The 14,531-nt window shown below is 32.5% G+C and overlaps 3 protein-coding genes across 7 annotated transcripts in view; 2 read left to right on the top strand and 1 right to left on the bottom strand.

Annotated features, from left to right (window-relative positions):
- Window positions 1-266: 266 nt before the first annotated feature.
- Recq4 (RecQ4 helicase) lies at window positions 267-6,193 on the top strand. Its single transcript, XM_083090197.1, has 7 exons — window positions 267-510; window positions 862-4,005; window positions 4,171-4,458; window positions 4,561-4,896; window positions 5,186-5,348; window positions 5,436-5,758; window positions 5,850-6,193. Exons 1-7 carry the CDS (start codon window positions 400-402, stop codon window positions 6,078-6,080), a joined length of 4,596 nt encoding a protein of 1,531 aa, XP_082946323.1. The 5' UTR covers window positions 267-399; the 3' UTR covers window positions 6,081-6,193.
- Window positions 5,752-11,754, bottom strand: LOC145966241 (uncharacterized). Of its 4 annotated transcripts, none has more exons than XR_014436997.1 (6): window positions 11,523-11,753; window positions 8,439-8,795; window positions 7,163-7,324; window positions 6,863-7,080; window positions 6,231-6,695; window positions 5,752-6,021 (listed from the first exon to the last, which is right to left on the bottom strand). XR_014436997.1 is itself a non-coding variant. In XM_083090199.1 (5 exons), exons 2-4 carry the CDS (start codon window positions 8,634-8,636, stop codon window positions 6,874-6,876), a joined length of 567 nt encoding a protein of 188 aa, XP_082946325.1. In that variant the 5' UTR covers window positions 8,637-8,795; window positions 11,523-11,754; the 3' UTR covers window positions 5,752-6,021; window positions 6,863-6,873. The 4 variants fall into 4 exon arrangements, 2 of the variants coding, with proteins under 2 accessions (XP_082946325.1, XP_082946324.1); XR_014436998.1 differs by having other exon boundaries at window positions 8,439-8,773; XM_083090199.1 differs by lacking the exon at window positions 6,231-6,695 and having other exon boundaries at window positions 11,523-11,754.
- A 1,180-nt stretch (window positions 11,755-12,934) lies between these two features.
- Window positions 12,935-14,531, top strand: part of Dip2 (disco-interacting protein 2) — a 35,390-nt gene continuing 33,793 nt past the window's right edge. For both annotated transcript variants that reach the window (XM_083092433.1, XM_083092432.1), the window contains exon 1: window positions 12,935-13,163. In XM_083092433.1, the coding sequence (XP_082948559.1) occupies window positions 13,082-13,163 (82 nt within the window). In that variant the 5' untranslated portion in view covers window positions 12,935-13,081. The remainder of the gene's footprint in view (window positions 13,164-14,531) is intronic.

Below are 14,531 nucleotides of genomic sequence, written 5' to 3'. Positions count from 1 at the left end.
CGACACCCGACTTACGACAGCTATTGTATAACCGGCTTAAGGTTGTAAGGTCATAGTCGTAAAAAATTGACCAATCACAGTTGATTATTCTCCTGAACTTTAACTGGGATTGGTCAATTTTTTACGACTATCACCTTACAACCTTACGATACGACCAATGTAGACCCGGCTTAAGATTCGTGAATCTGATTGGTGTATGCTCTTAGATTCAGCCAAAATTAAGAGCATACACCAATCAGGTTCACGAATTTTACAACAGTTGCAAAGCAGCTTTTTCTGCTGAACGTGGCCACTGATCCACACGAGGATTGTCAAGGACCAAGAGCAACTGATGGCGTAGTTTAATACGTATTCGATTTTAGTATTCCGTGTTTGTAAATCGTTTTATTCCTTAATAACATGAAGATCTTGGAAGATCCCATTTTTAAAACTAAGTACATGAAAAGCAAACTCCGCGTAAAACAATGGGAAAGCGATTTTATGGAAAAGTACGGACGCAAGCCTAACAAAGTATGTTGCCTCTCACTTTTGTTCATATTTTCATCATATTTCATGTTATACAGCGGCTGTTTGACTTTTATTTTGCATCCATACATACATCAATTGTGTATTAAATAAATAGAAACAATTTAGAATTATATTCAGTTTTAAAAATAATAAATTAGATAGAAATGCAAATTCAGTACTTTTAAGTTTTTCAGTACTTTTTGAGAATTTTTATAATTGTTATTAATAAGATTCTCTATTATCTCTGTATTATCTATATTTCTATATTATCAGGGATCATCTTGCATAATATTTATATTGTTTCATTTTTACTGATTTATTTTATTTTATTTTATTTTTTGGCACCTTTTTCAGAATGACATAAAAGAAGCAGATATTTCTATCAAAGAGGCATACAAGATATATTGGAATCTAAAAACGCGCGCCCTTGAGGAAACTCTTACAGATATTACTTTCTACGATGATGTGCAAGACAATGTCACTAATAACTTGCTGCAAAAATCAGTAGATGACCAGGATAAGATTCCAGAAAAAAATACAAAAAATACAGAGAACATAGATCCATATAGTAAATGTTTTACAGAAATTGAAGACTCTTTTAGTGAATTAAATACACCAACAAATGTTGAAGGAGTTTGGGGAGATAATTTGAATAAGATCAAGGAAAAGCCAAAGCGGAAGCAATTATTGGTTGGTAGAACTTCATCTTTTCAACTTTCTAAAAACAAGTTTGAAAGTTCAACCTTTACTAAACGAAATCCTAGAAAATCATTATCATTGACTAAAATCAGGAACAAATCTGAGAGTAATTCTAGTGCAAGTATTGATCAGAGTGGCAAAGATGATGGCTTTGATACGACAGTTAACGAAGTGAAGTCCCTGTTTGGTGAATCAATGAAATTAACATTTAAAGAAAGTAAACCTACCATTCAATATTCCATCAATGCTGTCCAACAATTGGCAGATGGCCATGTGACTTGTGTAAGCCGTAATTTAAATGAGGGTTGGCTTGATCGATGCACAAAGGAGAGTAATTTGAACATAGAACCTATTAATCTACAAAGATTCTCGGGCACTAGCGATTCTGGAGTGGAATCAACGGAATCCAGTATTCATTCTCCAAAGTCATGTGTTGCGCATTCTGCCACGATGCTCCAAGTTTCCGATGAAGATTTTATATGCAACAGTGATTCCGAAGAAGAGTGCAGGAAAAAACGTATCAGAAATTTCAAAAAGCAGCTAAGTAATCAAGATAATGATCATCCCACCAAACGACAATGCGTTAAAATTGATTTCGATTCCACGATTATTGAATCTAATGCTATAATCGATAATGATACATTCAAGCAGACTTGTTATGTTAATGCAAGTTCTGATTTAATATTGAAAAATAATTATAGTAAAAACGCAGCTGATGACAATATTAATACATTTAAATTAACTAACGATATTAAAACGAATTTTAATATATTGAACGAATCAATTAACATTGAAAACAATATAGTTCCCTTAGATTCAAACGTCGAATCGAACGTTGCTAATAATGATAAAAAGACATCTGAGAACGTTTGTCAAACAAAAAGTAGGTCTAGAGTGACAAATACCATTCCTGAATCAGCTGATTTTACAAATCAGAAAAACACTTTGATGTCTAATGAGAAACCAGTGAGGCAATGTACACGTGGAAGAGAGAAACAAGTATTATTTGATTCCAATCCCAATTGTACAGAAGAGAAAACTAAAAAGACAAAAGTAAAGACGAATAGCACTACGCGGATACGTTCCGTTAAAAAATCTACAGATCAGCAAAATAAAGAAAAGACGATGAACAATGAAGAAAAATGCGATATGAGAGAAAGGAGAAGATCTCTTAGAAGAAAATCAAGTTTAGAGGATGAGAAAAAGCAAAGTTCAGACCCGGAAACATATGAGATTCCGACGTATGACATGAAAATGTTGCAAACGGTTCCTCGCTTCGCAATAAAACCGACAGAGACTGGCGATCTTATCGCGCAACTTTCCGAATCGCTTCGCACTGACGAACTAGAAAATGATACTCTGATACCTTCAAAAGCAAATCCCAAACTGACTGCGATAGAGAAGCTAGAGAAGAAAATGGATACCGGAACGATGAATAATAATTTCGTTAGGATAAATTTGAAAAAGAAGGTGTACGTGCGAGGCAAAAAGAACTTCAGTTTGTTTAAGTATAAGAGAAATCAGTGGAAAAATAGGAAGAAGCTGGCATCCAGCGAAAGCAGTTTGGATGCAGCTGATCTGATTGACAAAAATGGCATAACATGTTTTAAATGCGGTGAGTCTGGGCATTTCGCTAAATGTTGCACAACTTCCAAGAACGCTACACTTTTACCTTTGAACGAGATCGACGAATCTACAAACTTTCCGACTCTGGAGGAAGCTGAAAAGATGGCCAGTAAGAACGCACAAATTGCGCAAGGTCATAGAACCGATTGGCTTTCGCAAGGATCGTCTTATTCCACTACAAAGATTTCATGTTCGCAACATGAAGAAAACGAAGACATAGCGAAGTTATTCGATGACGACTTTCCAGACGTCAATGAGAAAGATTTAATTTTCCAGCATAAGATACCACAGGAATTATTGTCCAGATTATTGCCGCCTGAAAGAGAAATAGTTGATCCGCTATATTCTGCAAACGAAGATGGTAGTCTTATCAAAACTCCGACGGAAGTCTTCGAAGCGTTACGCATGTTTGGTCATGAAAGTTTTAGGACCGGCCAAGAGAAAGCAATCATGAGGATTTTGTCTGGCCAGTCTACTCTGGTGATGCTATCAACGGGTTCTGGGAAATCCTTATGCTACCAATTGCCGGCGTACCTGTACTCCCAGCATTTCCGCTGCATTACTCTAGTGATTTCACCCTTGGTATCCTTGATGGACGATCAAGTAATGGGTATGCCTAAGGTTCTGTCCGCTGCATGTTTGCATACCAATCAGACACCGAAGATAAGAGAGCAAGTGATGCAATCGGTGAAGGATGGTAAAGTGAACATTCTTCTGGTGTCACCGGAGGCAGTGGTAGCTAGTGAAAAATCTACCGGGTTTGGTGCCCTCCTCAAGCAGCTACCGCCAATTGCGTTTGCTTGCATCGACGAAGTCCACTGCATCTCTCAATGGTCGCACAATTTCCGACCTTCCTATCTGATGGTTTGCCGAGTGCTTAAGGAGAAGCTGCGCGTGAAGACGATATTGGGACTTACGGCGACTGTCACGAAGACTACTGCAGAAAGTATAGTGAAGCATTTGGATCTACACGACGGTATGGCCGGCGTCATATCCGACGTACCTTTGCCTAAGAATCTCATTTTAACGGTGTCCAAAGATGAAAACAAGGATCACGCGTTGATCGCGTTGTTGAAGAGCGACAGATTCCGCGAACTTGACTGCATAATAGTCTACTGTATTCGTAGGGAAGAGTGCGAGAGAATCGCAGCCTTGTTAAGAATATCGCTGAAGGTAAATATTAAGATTTTCTTCCTTGTAGCCATTGAATTACAATGTCAAAACTTGTCAAATATGTTATTTAGTTTGTTTTTTTTCATATCTTTTTTATTTGAGTAAAAAACTTAGACAGTTAATCTTTTTTATTCTTATGAATTAAATCTGTATACGCACTGGTAGGATCCGCGAAACCCTGAGAAGCCAAAGGCGAAGATATCCACGATAGCTGAGGTTTACCACGCCGGTATGACGGCTTACAAGCGCAAAATTGTACAAAAGGAGTTTATGAATGGCAAAATTAAAATTGTAGTTGCCACCGTCGCATTTGGAATGGGCATCAATAAATCAGACATTCGGGCTATCATTCATTATAATATGCCCGGTACCTTCGAAGGATACGTGCAAGAGATTGGCCGTAGCGGAAGGGACAGTATCACAGCACACTGTCATTTATTCTTGAATCCTACGGTACTTATTTGATTAAAATTTCAAAATTACTCTCTTTTGGAGAAATCTCTCTCATTCATCTTCGATTATTAATCTATTTATTATTATTTCTAAAACATATAGCAAAATAGTGATAAATGGGAATTACGTAGACATATACATGCGAACGGTGTCGATAGATATACGATTAGACATCTGCTTCAAAGAATTTTCATCCCTTGCTCTTGCAAAAAAATCAATGAGAAAAATTCCAATTGGAGGTGTCCTGGTCACGAAGTCGCTCTTCCAATCGATGAGATCGTAAAAGACCTCGATATTACGCAGGAAACAATTTCGACATTACTCTGCTATCTCGAATTACACCCGAAGAGGTTCATTACCGTGTTGTCGTCTGTATACGTGCGAGCGCGGGTTTCCAGCTACAATGGACCACAAGCTCTTAAACAAGCGGCACAATCTGTAAGACTTTACTCCAAATATCAGTAATATCTTAGTTAATAATAAAGATAACATTTTATTTTATTATGAGAAAGAAATGTACACACTTTGTTAATAGAGCAATAACATAGTGAAAGATACAGCAAAAACAAATTATTAAGAAAACAATATTGGAAGAGAATATATAAATAATGAAAAAAGAATGCATTTGTGTAAATTCGTGGAAGCTCATACAAAATCGAGAAAATTGATACAAATTCAGACAACCGCTCATATTTATCCTAAGTAATTAATTTGACTTTGATTTTAGTCTCCACCACTTGCAATGGCGATAGCGTTGGACATGCAGAAGGGGATTTCGCATGAGGACAGTAACATCATAGAATTTTCGGTAATCGATATCGCATCGGCCATAGGCTGGGATAGTGGGATAGCAAAGAGCCATCTCAAAACGTTGGAATGGACGACAGGAGGTAAGAATTCTAACAAGTTTCTTGGGAAATGTTTGACTTTTTTTGAAATGTGTTTCATGGTTATGACGGAGAACATGTGTTTTACAGCTGATGGAAAAACGAAACGCTCGGCTATATCGGTACAATACGATAAACTCGGCTTACGAGTGAAAGCGCCGGGTGATCTGACCGACACGGAATTGGATGAGGCGCTTGACACACTGATCGCCCGTACCCAGTCTCAAGAATCTTCGTGTTTGCAGCAACTCGAACTCATATCCTTCGCGTTCGATAAGATTAGCGTACCGACGATCAAGCATTGTTTGATTTTGGACGACGATGTCATGAAGAGATCGGACGAACTTAAAAATATTATCAGAGACTACTTTCAATCGGATTCTCCTTTAAATAATGTTGATATTGGTTTCCAGGTACTTTCCCATCGTAAAATTTATTTATGATTTTTACAAATCTTTAATCATTAAGCTATAAGAGATCTTTATCTTTACTTGTTCTGTACAGGATAAGGTGACGAATGAGGAGCAGATTGCTGCCGATGTGCGCAATTTGATAATACGTTATAAGGATACGAAATTTACTGGTCGCGCTGTAGCTCGTATCTTTCATGGAATACAAAGCCCAAATTATCCTGCACTGATTTGGAGCAAGTGTCGTTTTTGGAGGGTACATATCGCTGCAAATTTCAACGTTATTTGTAAAATTGCGACTAGAGAAATTCTAGCGTTACGATAACGAGATAGGTTAATCGAATGATAATGTACTTGACACATATATTTAATTCTTTCTATTATTATTAACTTCATTTCAAGTTTTATTGAAATAAATTTTAATAGTGCATTGAGAAATTGATATGAAAAAAATTATTTCTCTTTAAAAACTTACATGGTCTCAATATTCGATTTCACGTTAATTTATCAAAATTTCATCAAAAACAAGTAGTCGTGTAAACTTGTTTTATGTTTGGAGATATTGTATATAAAAAAAATTTTAATGAAAAAAAAATAAAATGAATATTTGTGCGACATAAGATACATATGAAATTAAAATACATTTAAAATTAATATAGCAATTACTTTTATGCTTGTTAAATCTTGACTAAAAAAATTTTAATGTAAACTTTTCTACAAGGTTGTAATACTAAGCAAGAAATGATATAAAATATTTCTTTCTCGTGTGTTTAATATGTTATAATACTTTTAATTTTTAATAGAGAAACATTAATTTTCGAAACGTTAGTATTCTTAAAAGTACAAGATATGAAACTTTATATTACTCTTAAAAATACAAAATATGAAATTTAACAAGAAAATAGATTAATCGCTTATGTTGACAATCTTCTCCCTTTACCTATAGAAAAATATAAATATAATTTTAATGTATATAACAATTGTACATGAATATAACAGTTATTTTACATAAAACTTTAGAAACTAAGAGGTCGAAAATATTATTGCAATTATTATTATTATTTTAACGAGCTCTACGACGCTTAAAGTATCGCTAGGTACGCTCACCTCGTTCAAATTCACGTTACTACTCTCTTCATGTAGTTACACTGTCGCAAAAATTTGTGCATCCGAATTTGATGCAGTTTACTGACACGATTCATGCAAGTTTCGTTCTGACAGAGAGCGCAAAACTCGGCAGAGATATCGTGAAATGGTGAACGAAAGTATACGCTGGCGTCCTTTAGGGCCTTGTTCTTGTGATGTGCCCACACATGCAGAATGACCTTAATGTAGAAATAGCATGAAAACTTATGATTATGTTTACGGAAGTAAACATTTTTCAAAAAATTTCGACATTTATAATACCTCGAAAAGCATCAATAAGGCAAGGAACCAGCGAAAATAGATGATGGCCGGTAAAAACAGACAGATAGGATTTATCTGACCAAAGGAAGCACCCGCTGGAACAGGCTCTACCTCTGTTAAATGGTGTTTTTTTGAGGAATTTTCCTTTACCTCCTTCGGTATCTATAAGAGATAAAGCATTTATTGCAATAAAACTAAATATTGATCTCACTAATTTTAGTGATATCTTAAAGTATAATTATATATATAATTAAAATCATAATATAATTTTGAACAAAAATTCAAAAGATCTTAACCGCTAGTTATTTATTACAAAGTTATAAACAAATAAAGTTAGTCATAGCTCGATATTTTGAGTGAAACAAGGTCTAAAAGTAAATGGTACTGCATAGATTATCAACTTTCCTCGCAAAGCGAGGTCTATCGTTTTGCATTCAATGCAGCGGAGGATGTAAGATAGAGCGTTATATAACAAACATTTTGTGATCCGCTTTTTATGTTCTTCATTACATCATCAAGATGAACACTATTTATGTTACTAGATTTTTTTTTATTGGGTTGTCTCAAAGATAGTGTGTATTTGCTTCCATTTGTTTCCATTGAAGAGAGAGGACTTAAAGAATGAAAAAGACTTAAAAGAACAGATTAGAGAATAAATTGTTTAAACTTATATAAAAAGAATGAGCATCTTGATGCTATAATAAAGAACATAAAAACCTGTTTCTTAAAAATGTTTCTTATGTAACAGTGCAAAAACAGTGGAAAAATGTTTCTTATATAACAGTGCAAAAGATCTCCTTGAATAATGCAAAAAAAATTAAAGAAAATTCCATTAAAGAAAAAATGCAATTGCAGTTTTTAATGCATCTTTGCACTTACGAAAAAATAACTTAATAAAGAAATCGACATTGTTACAACTTTTGCTTGTTATTTTCTTTTTCAATAGGAATATTCTAGAACTCATCTCAATTGCGTGACGCACCTTTATGTTACAAGTTCACAATATATTATATATAAACATTATATATATATATATATATATATATATATATATATATATATATATATATATATATATATATATATCTTATTTTGTGCATTTATAAATTAATTATTATAAATTAATTTCATGATTGTATTAATCAAAAATTTATATTTAAATTACGATTGATTAAAAATATAATAAAACGAGAAAAATTGGTTCGAATTTCAAGTCAGAAAATTTAAAGATAAATTTAAAGAGAGGATACACGGATGCAAATATTTTCTCAAGTACCTGAAACGGCACTCTCCTATGACCTCTAACCGTGTTGTCTATGTGATTGACTTCCGGTTCTCCAGTTTCCGCATCATTTATCGCCATTGAGTCGATCGAATGACGAATGTTGCAATCGACGAATGGATGGATCATATCCTCGCCAGTCTCCTCATCTATATAAATCCGATTATTCATATCGATTCCTTGTTCGTGCATTCGATGAAAAAAAAAAAATCAGCCGATAAAAAGCTGTTCAGCTGTCGATTGCTGGGTCTTTGGGGTCACGCTTCCCGGATGTCTACCTTGCCCGTATTATGCTAATCGCGACACACACTCTGATGGAGAACAGATTCCTAAACCAGATTGAAGAACAATCTGCAATAAGAATGATTTGATTTCACAGTATCAATTCTAGAAGATAAAATTAATATTATGTAATAATGTCATGTATTGGGATAGAGTGTCATAAATATAGATATATGGTTGCGATATTAAATTTTTAAAATCACAGGTATTTCGCATATTTTACAAGCTTCTATAATATTTAATTGATTGCGTTATAGGCTATCTTCTGCATATCAAAAAAATTAAAACGAAAATAGAATACAAATACTCATTGAAGAATATATAAAATGCGCGATAGTCAATAATGAATCATTCAGAAGCCAAGAAATCATTAACATAATGTTGCTATGATATTTTACAACATACATTTTCAAATATGTAGTTTTTATTTTTATTTTCAAATATATAATTTTTAATATTATATAAAATATATAATATTATATAAAATATAAAATATATATAAAATATATAATATATTGTAATAATATATTAAAAACTACAATATTGTATATTATAGTAAATAAACTTTGAGTCATATTCGAAGATTTTGATAATATTGAAATAAAAGTAATATATTGTTGTAAATAATGGTGCGCTAACATTATTCTAACATTCTACAGTAATGTTTTAATAATTTTTAATCTTTTTAATGTTATAGATAAATTCAATGTGAATATTTTGAGAATGAGAGAATTAATCTTAGAAATAATTACATCATGTATAAACGTGTTAAAATAATATTCAAAAATATTTGGAAAAATATACCTTAAACATTTTATATAAATAATCACATTTTATATTATTAGATAACACTTTTAAAATGTTTGTAAGATGCACATATCAATCAATATGTTCAAAATGTTTCTTCCTTATCGAGAAAGTAATATTAAAAAAATATTTATAGTAATATTTCCTAAATTTTTTAAATATTCAGAAATATATTTTTATATAGATAATATATTTTAAAAATATAAAACATCTATTCATCGAAGAATGTTCACACAAAATGCAAATGAAATTAATATCAAAATTAATTTTACGTTTCTTGCTGAGCATCTGTTGCTTGTATTAAAAAAATCGAGATGCTATTTTTCAAAAATAATAATTTTAAAAAATTATTTACTTTCTTTTATTGATTCAATGATATTATTCGACAAGATTTGAAGGCAGATAGATTGCAGGTTTCTTTGCTTATTACATCGAATTGTATATTAATCATGTTCACAAAGATAACAATGAATCTCACAGCTATTAATATCATCAGCAACACATGTAACATATGTATTTAAATTTTTCTTGCATGCAGTCATGACAATTTTGCAAATCTACAACACATGACTTCGCGGTTTTGATAAACTGACAATCTTTTTTTCTTTTCTTTACATTCTTTTTAATTTAGAAGAGAATCACTGATGTCTGAAAATGTCAAAATCAACTATAGTTGCAAAACACATTAAATCCAAAATATAAAACTTTAAAATTTTACAATATGTATACATAGGCAAGCAAGGTTTAGAAAATAACAATAAAAAATTTATAATTTGAAATATATATATATATATATATATATATATATATATATAAAATAAATAATATATCGTTGCACTTGATTCTTGATAAACTCGGTTCTAAGATAAACGTGTTTCTCGCTCTAAATAAAAACTTGGTGTGATTTTTACACAAGACAAATTAGTGCCAGAAAAAAAAATAATCAACAATAAACTTATATAAACGACAGAACACAATTTACACTTGTTTTTTTTATATACGAGATATAATTATCAATGTAAATGATAATGCAATGCAATTTTTTAATATCACAACAGTTGCGAGCAAAAAGAGCATTAAAACCAGGCTAAAGTTCAAAGAGAAAATTGACATTTTATATACAAATTGTACACAATTCCCCCCCCTTTATGTATTATATTATCTTAACTTATCATTAGATATATATTTTAAATAGTAATAATTAGTATAATCAAGAGATACGGTAATATTTCGCGTCAAATCACGCGCAGTAATAAAATAAAAAATAAAGCAATTTTAGACGATACTATAAAAATATCTTACCATATATATATATTTCGAGTCGTTAATGTGTGTATGTATATGTCTGTGTAAATGCGCTTTCTTCTCTTTTATTCGTATATAAAATATAAAACATATTCATTTATAAAATACACATATATATATTCTCATAAAAATACGCTTTTTAGCATGTTAGCTATAATAATATTTCTTATCTAGAATAATGCCAGAAATTAAATAGATAAGACTTTTATTCATATATATTAGATCAAGGTTTATAGAGGTGCATTCTTATCAAAATACAATATGACAAATACAAGATATATATACATACGTAAAAAATAGCCACATACATATAAAGCTCCCGAAGATTAAACAATGGAAAGCGGAAATGTAAATAATTATATATAAAAAAGAAAAAATATATATATTCGCGAATTTTTTTTCAAAGAGGCAAAAATGTAACAAATATATTTTTATTATCAAGAAAAGAAGAAATGTATATTTGTATATGCGTACATACGTACAAATATATACGTAGTAAAATAAGTATCGATTCTTTTGTGGAGGAAATATCGAAGAGAAATAAAATAAAAAATCACGCGGAAAATAACGCATAATTAACGAATTGGAGCTCACGCTATTGGATGTTATCGCGATATTTAACATGACCTTCGTAGTCGAAGCAGCTTAAAATACGGTATCAATCCATTTCGCAAATTCACTCACCAAGTTAATTCCATCGGTGCGGATGATGTCATGGTCCAAATGCGATTAAACTACAACGCGAAAATGCGGTTAAAATACAGCGCGATGTCACGATCACCATAGAAGTGCACAACACATTTAATTAACGATTTTATACAATGTGCATGACTCGCATCGCGTTGCACGTCTTCAAGTGTCTACGGTAATTTATAGCACTAATCTCACACACAATCAACATCGAATCGGATTGGATCGAGTTTTGAGTCATCGACTAAATAAAATATTAAAGACCATCGACCAGTGTTGGCAGGCGAGTCAGGTTTTTCGCGCATGCGTGATAATAGTGGCTAACCAGCGATGTACCACATGTGGAAGATTTGGCGGACTCGAGGAAAATTACTTAGCATACAGACATAGTTGAGTGAAACACAGTTTATTAAAAGTTTTGTGATATTTAATAAATAGTCGTGAGTTATTCGTATAGTGTATGATAAAAATGTGTGCTGTTGATCACAATTTTCTAAGAGAAAATTTTTTCGGGCGACCAGTGGCACACCTTTTTGCCTGTATTAGATACTTCATTGAGGCCTCGTTTGCCGCGCATGCGCGAAAAACCTGACCCGCCTGCCACACTGCCATCGACTCTAAGTAAATTTTTTTTTTCATAATTATCAGCGGGCTTGGAAATAATGCAGGATAGAAAATATATAGACGGAGCGTCAGCTGTGTTGAATTTCTAAAATATAAATTTTAATATATTTTTGTTTCGTTCTCCCTTCAAAAGTTTCATCCTCGAAAGCTCCATATTAGAAGGAAATAAAATGTGTTGCTCTTAGTATTTAAATTATCTTTAGTTTATTTCATAATTAAATAACTTAGTTTATTATATAATTAATATTATAATTAATATTATAATATATTAATTATAATATTAATTATAATTAAAATTAATATTATAATTAAACTTATAACTTATAAAAATAAAAAATAGGAGCAATTATTGACGAAAGATACTATTTTTATTAAAAGTACGGTTTCACACTCATCTTCCAGCGTCAAAAAATATCACGTGACTAAAAATAAAGATACCCATACAGCATAAATTGTTGTTACATTGCAGCAATATTGCTGCAATGTAACAACAACGGTCTGTATTGTATGGGTATCAATTCGTCGTTTTTCGATTACGTAATGTCTTTTGATGCTAAAAATTAAGACCCATATTCTGAATCCTCTTTTATCGATAAAAGTGCCTCTAAAAGTGGTTTATAAGCCTTCTGATTAGCTATAAGCCACTTTTAGAGGCATTTTTATCGATAAAAAAGGATTCAAAATATGGACCTAAGTGAAAACCTACCCTAATGCGGAACGATCTTTATACGTCGGGTTGGCAGCCTAGTAACATTTGGACGTCTATGATTTTTCCAGCACGCTCGAAGCGCGAGATCCCGTCAGGTGGCGCCGCCAGCAGCACGACGGTCTTAAGTCAGTGTCAGGCAAGATGGCTGAACGGTGGTGACGAGTCGTGGTATGCACCGCTGGTGGATTCGCTATCACGGCGCAGCGTGGATGGCCTAACGATGGCCGAATACATCGACATCGGCAAGCTCCCGGAGGACGTACGGGAGAAGCTCGCCGAATTGGATCTCGAACTGTCCGAAGGTGAGTGAAGTTTTTTTTCCCTCAACCTCGTCGCAGGGCGAACGATGCGACGATCGTCCACCGCCCTTTGCGACAAATCCTGTCTTTATTCGTTGCGCTTTTTCCTCTCTCCTCTCTCCCTCTTTCTTTTTCCCCCTTTGTCTCTCCATCTCTCTCTCTCTCTCTCGCTCGCTCTTTTTGATTCACCCCGTGCTACATCGAGACAGAATCCCCTAGAAGCCCCCCCCCCCTCCCGTTTATTGATAAAATCGATAACACCTTACGGCCGTTGCCGTCTCCTCTCCATTCCAAACTCGTTCTGTTATTAGGGATACTCGGTAAATTTTCGCACTGCTTTTTTTTTGTAAATCTAGCAGCGAGAAAATATTGTTTAAATTCGTCGTCGCTTATGCGCTAAAAACAAAGGAAAATGTTGGGGGAGGAGCGAGAGGGCGAGAGATAAATTTCAAAATACACTGATAAAGCATATCAAAGCGTAATGTCAATGCTATTCGTTCACGGTATTTCTCGTCCTTTATTTCTAAACACTCAATGGGCGTTCATCCTTTTCAAATAAATAGAGAACTCCTTTATCCTTCAATCAAATTCACATTGTTACGTAGTTACTTTTACAACGATCATCTTTTGTATTCTTACGCTTATATTTTATTATGCTTGCATCATTTGCTCTTAGAATTTTGAATTAAAATTTTAATCGGCTTGTTTTTGAATGAATGAAACCATAAACGTCATTAGAAAGATTTCAAAATTTATCGTTCTATTTTGAAGCATTCAGTTTCTCGAATTTATAAATACTTTGCGCGACATACTTAATGTATGTCTATCATTGTGACATTTCAATATTTCTAAGCTTCAATATTTTTATTCGATGAAATTATGCTTTTATATTCGCATAGCTTTTATTTTTATCGCGAGAACTTAAGGAAAAATTCGACGGATCGATTACATTAAAAATTAATGAATCTAATACATTTTCTGATTTATGAATTTGACATCATGCAACGCACTTTTGCCCTTTTAAAATAATTAATTTATGTGTATGAGTTAAAGATTTTTAGAATTAAAATTTTGATTTTTATGAATTTTTGTATACAGTCAAAATCGCGGTATAGTTATTATAAAAAAAAATTAATAGCCGTTTCCTAATTTTTTATAAAAAGAAGTGTTCGATATAAAAATATATATATATTTATTTATTTATTTTATATAGAGTTTGAGATTAAATTATATTCTGCGAAGCAATTTTTATTTTAATTCACACAAGTTAATTAAAGTAAAATTAATTTAAGTAAAGTTATTAATTTTATATTTTAAAATGCTTTGTCGATGTCAAATTTATAAATTTCGAAATATTAGATTTATTATCTT

This window comes from Camponotus vicinus, unplaced genomic scaffold, assembly GCF_025532165.1.
Source record: "Camponotus vicinus isolate PSW18456_S1 unplaced genomic scaffold, iyCamVici1.0 SCAF_2, whole genome shotgun sequence".
NCBI classification, from domain to species: Eukaryota; Metazoa; Arthropoda; class Insecta; order Hymenoptera; family Formicidae; genus Camponotus; species Camponotus vicinus.
Note: the sequence above shows the minus strand (reverse complement) of the source record. Positions and strands in the feature narration are given on the sequence as shown.

Excerpts from the sequence above, each read along its gene's own strand:
- Recq4 (XM_083090197.1), top strand. The coding sequence starts at position 400 with ATGAAGATCTTGGAAGATCCCATTTTTAAAACTAAGTACATGAAAAGC. Across the intron at positions 4,006-4,170 it reads TGTTAAGAATATCGCTGAAG|GATCCGCGAAACCCTGAGAA; the intron begins GTAAATATTAAG and ends ACGCACTGGTAG. Across the intron at positions 5,349-5,435 it reads GTTGGAATGGACGACAGGAG|CTGATGGAAAAACGAAACGC; the intron begins GTAAGAATTCTA and ends TGTGTTTTACAG.
- LOC145966241 (XM_083090199.1), bottom strand. The coding sequence starts at position 8,636 with ATGCACGAACAAGGAATCGATATGAATAATCGGATTTATATAGATGAG. Across the intron at positions 7,325-8,438 it reads ATAGGAGAGTGCCGTTTCAG|ATACCGAAGGAGGTAAAGGA; the intron begins GTACTTGAGAAA and ends TATCTCTTATAG. Across the intron at positions 7,081-7,162 it reads CCTTATTGATGCTTTTCGAG|GTCATTCTGCATGTGTGGGC; the intron begins GTATTATAAATG and ends TTCTACATTAAG.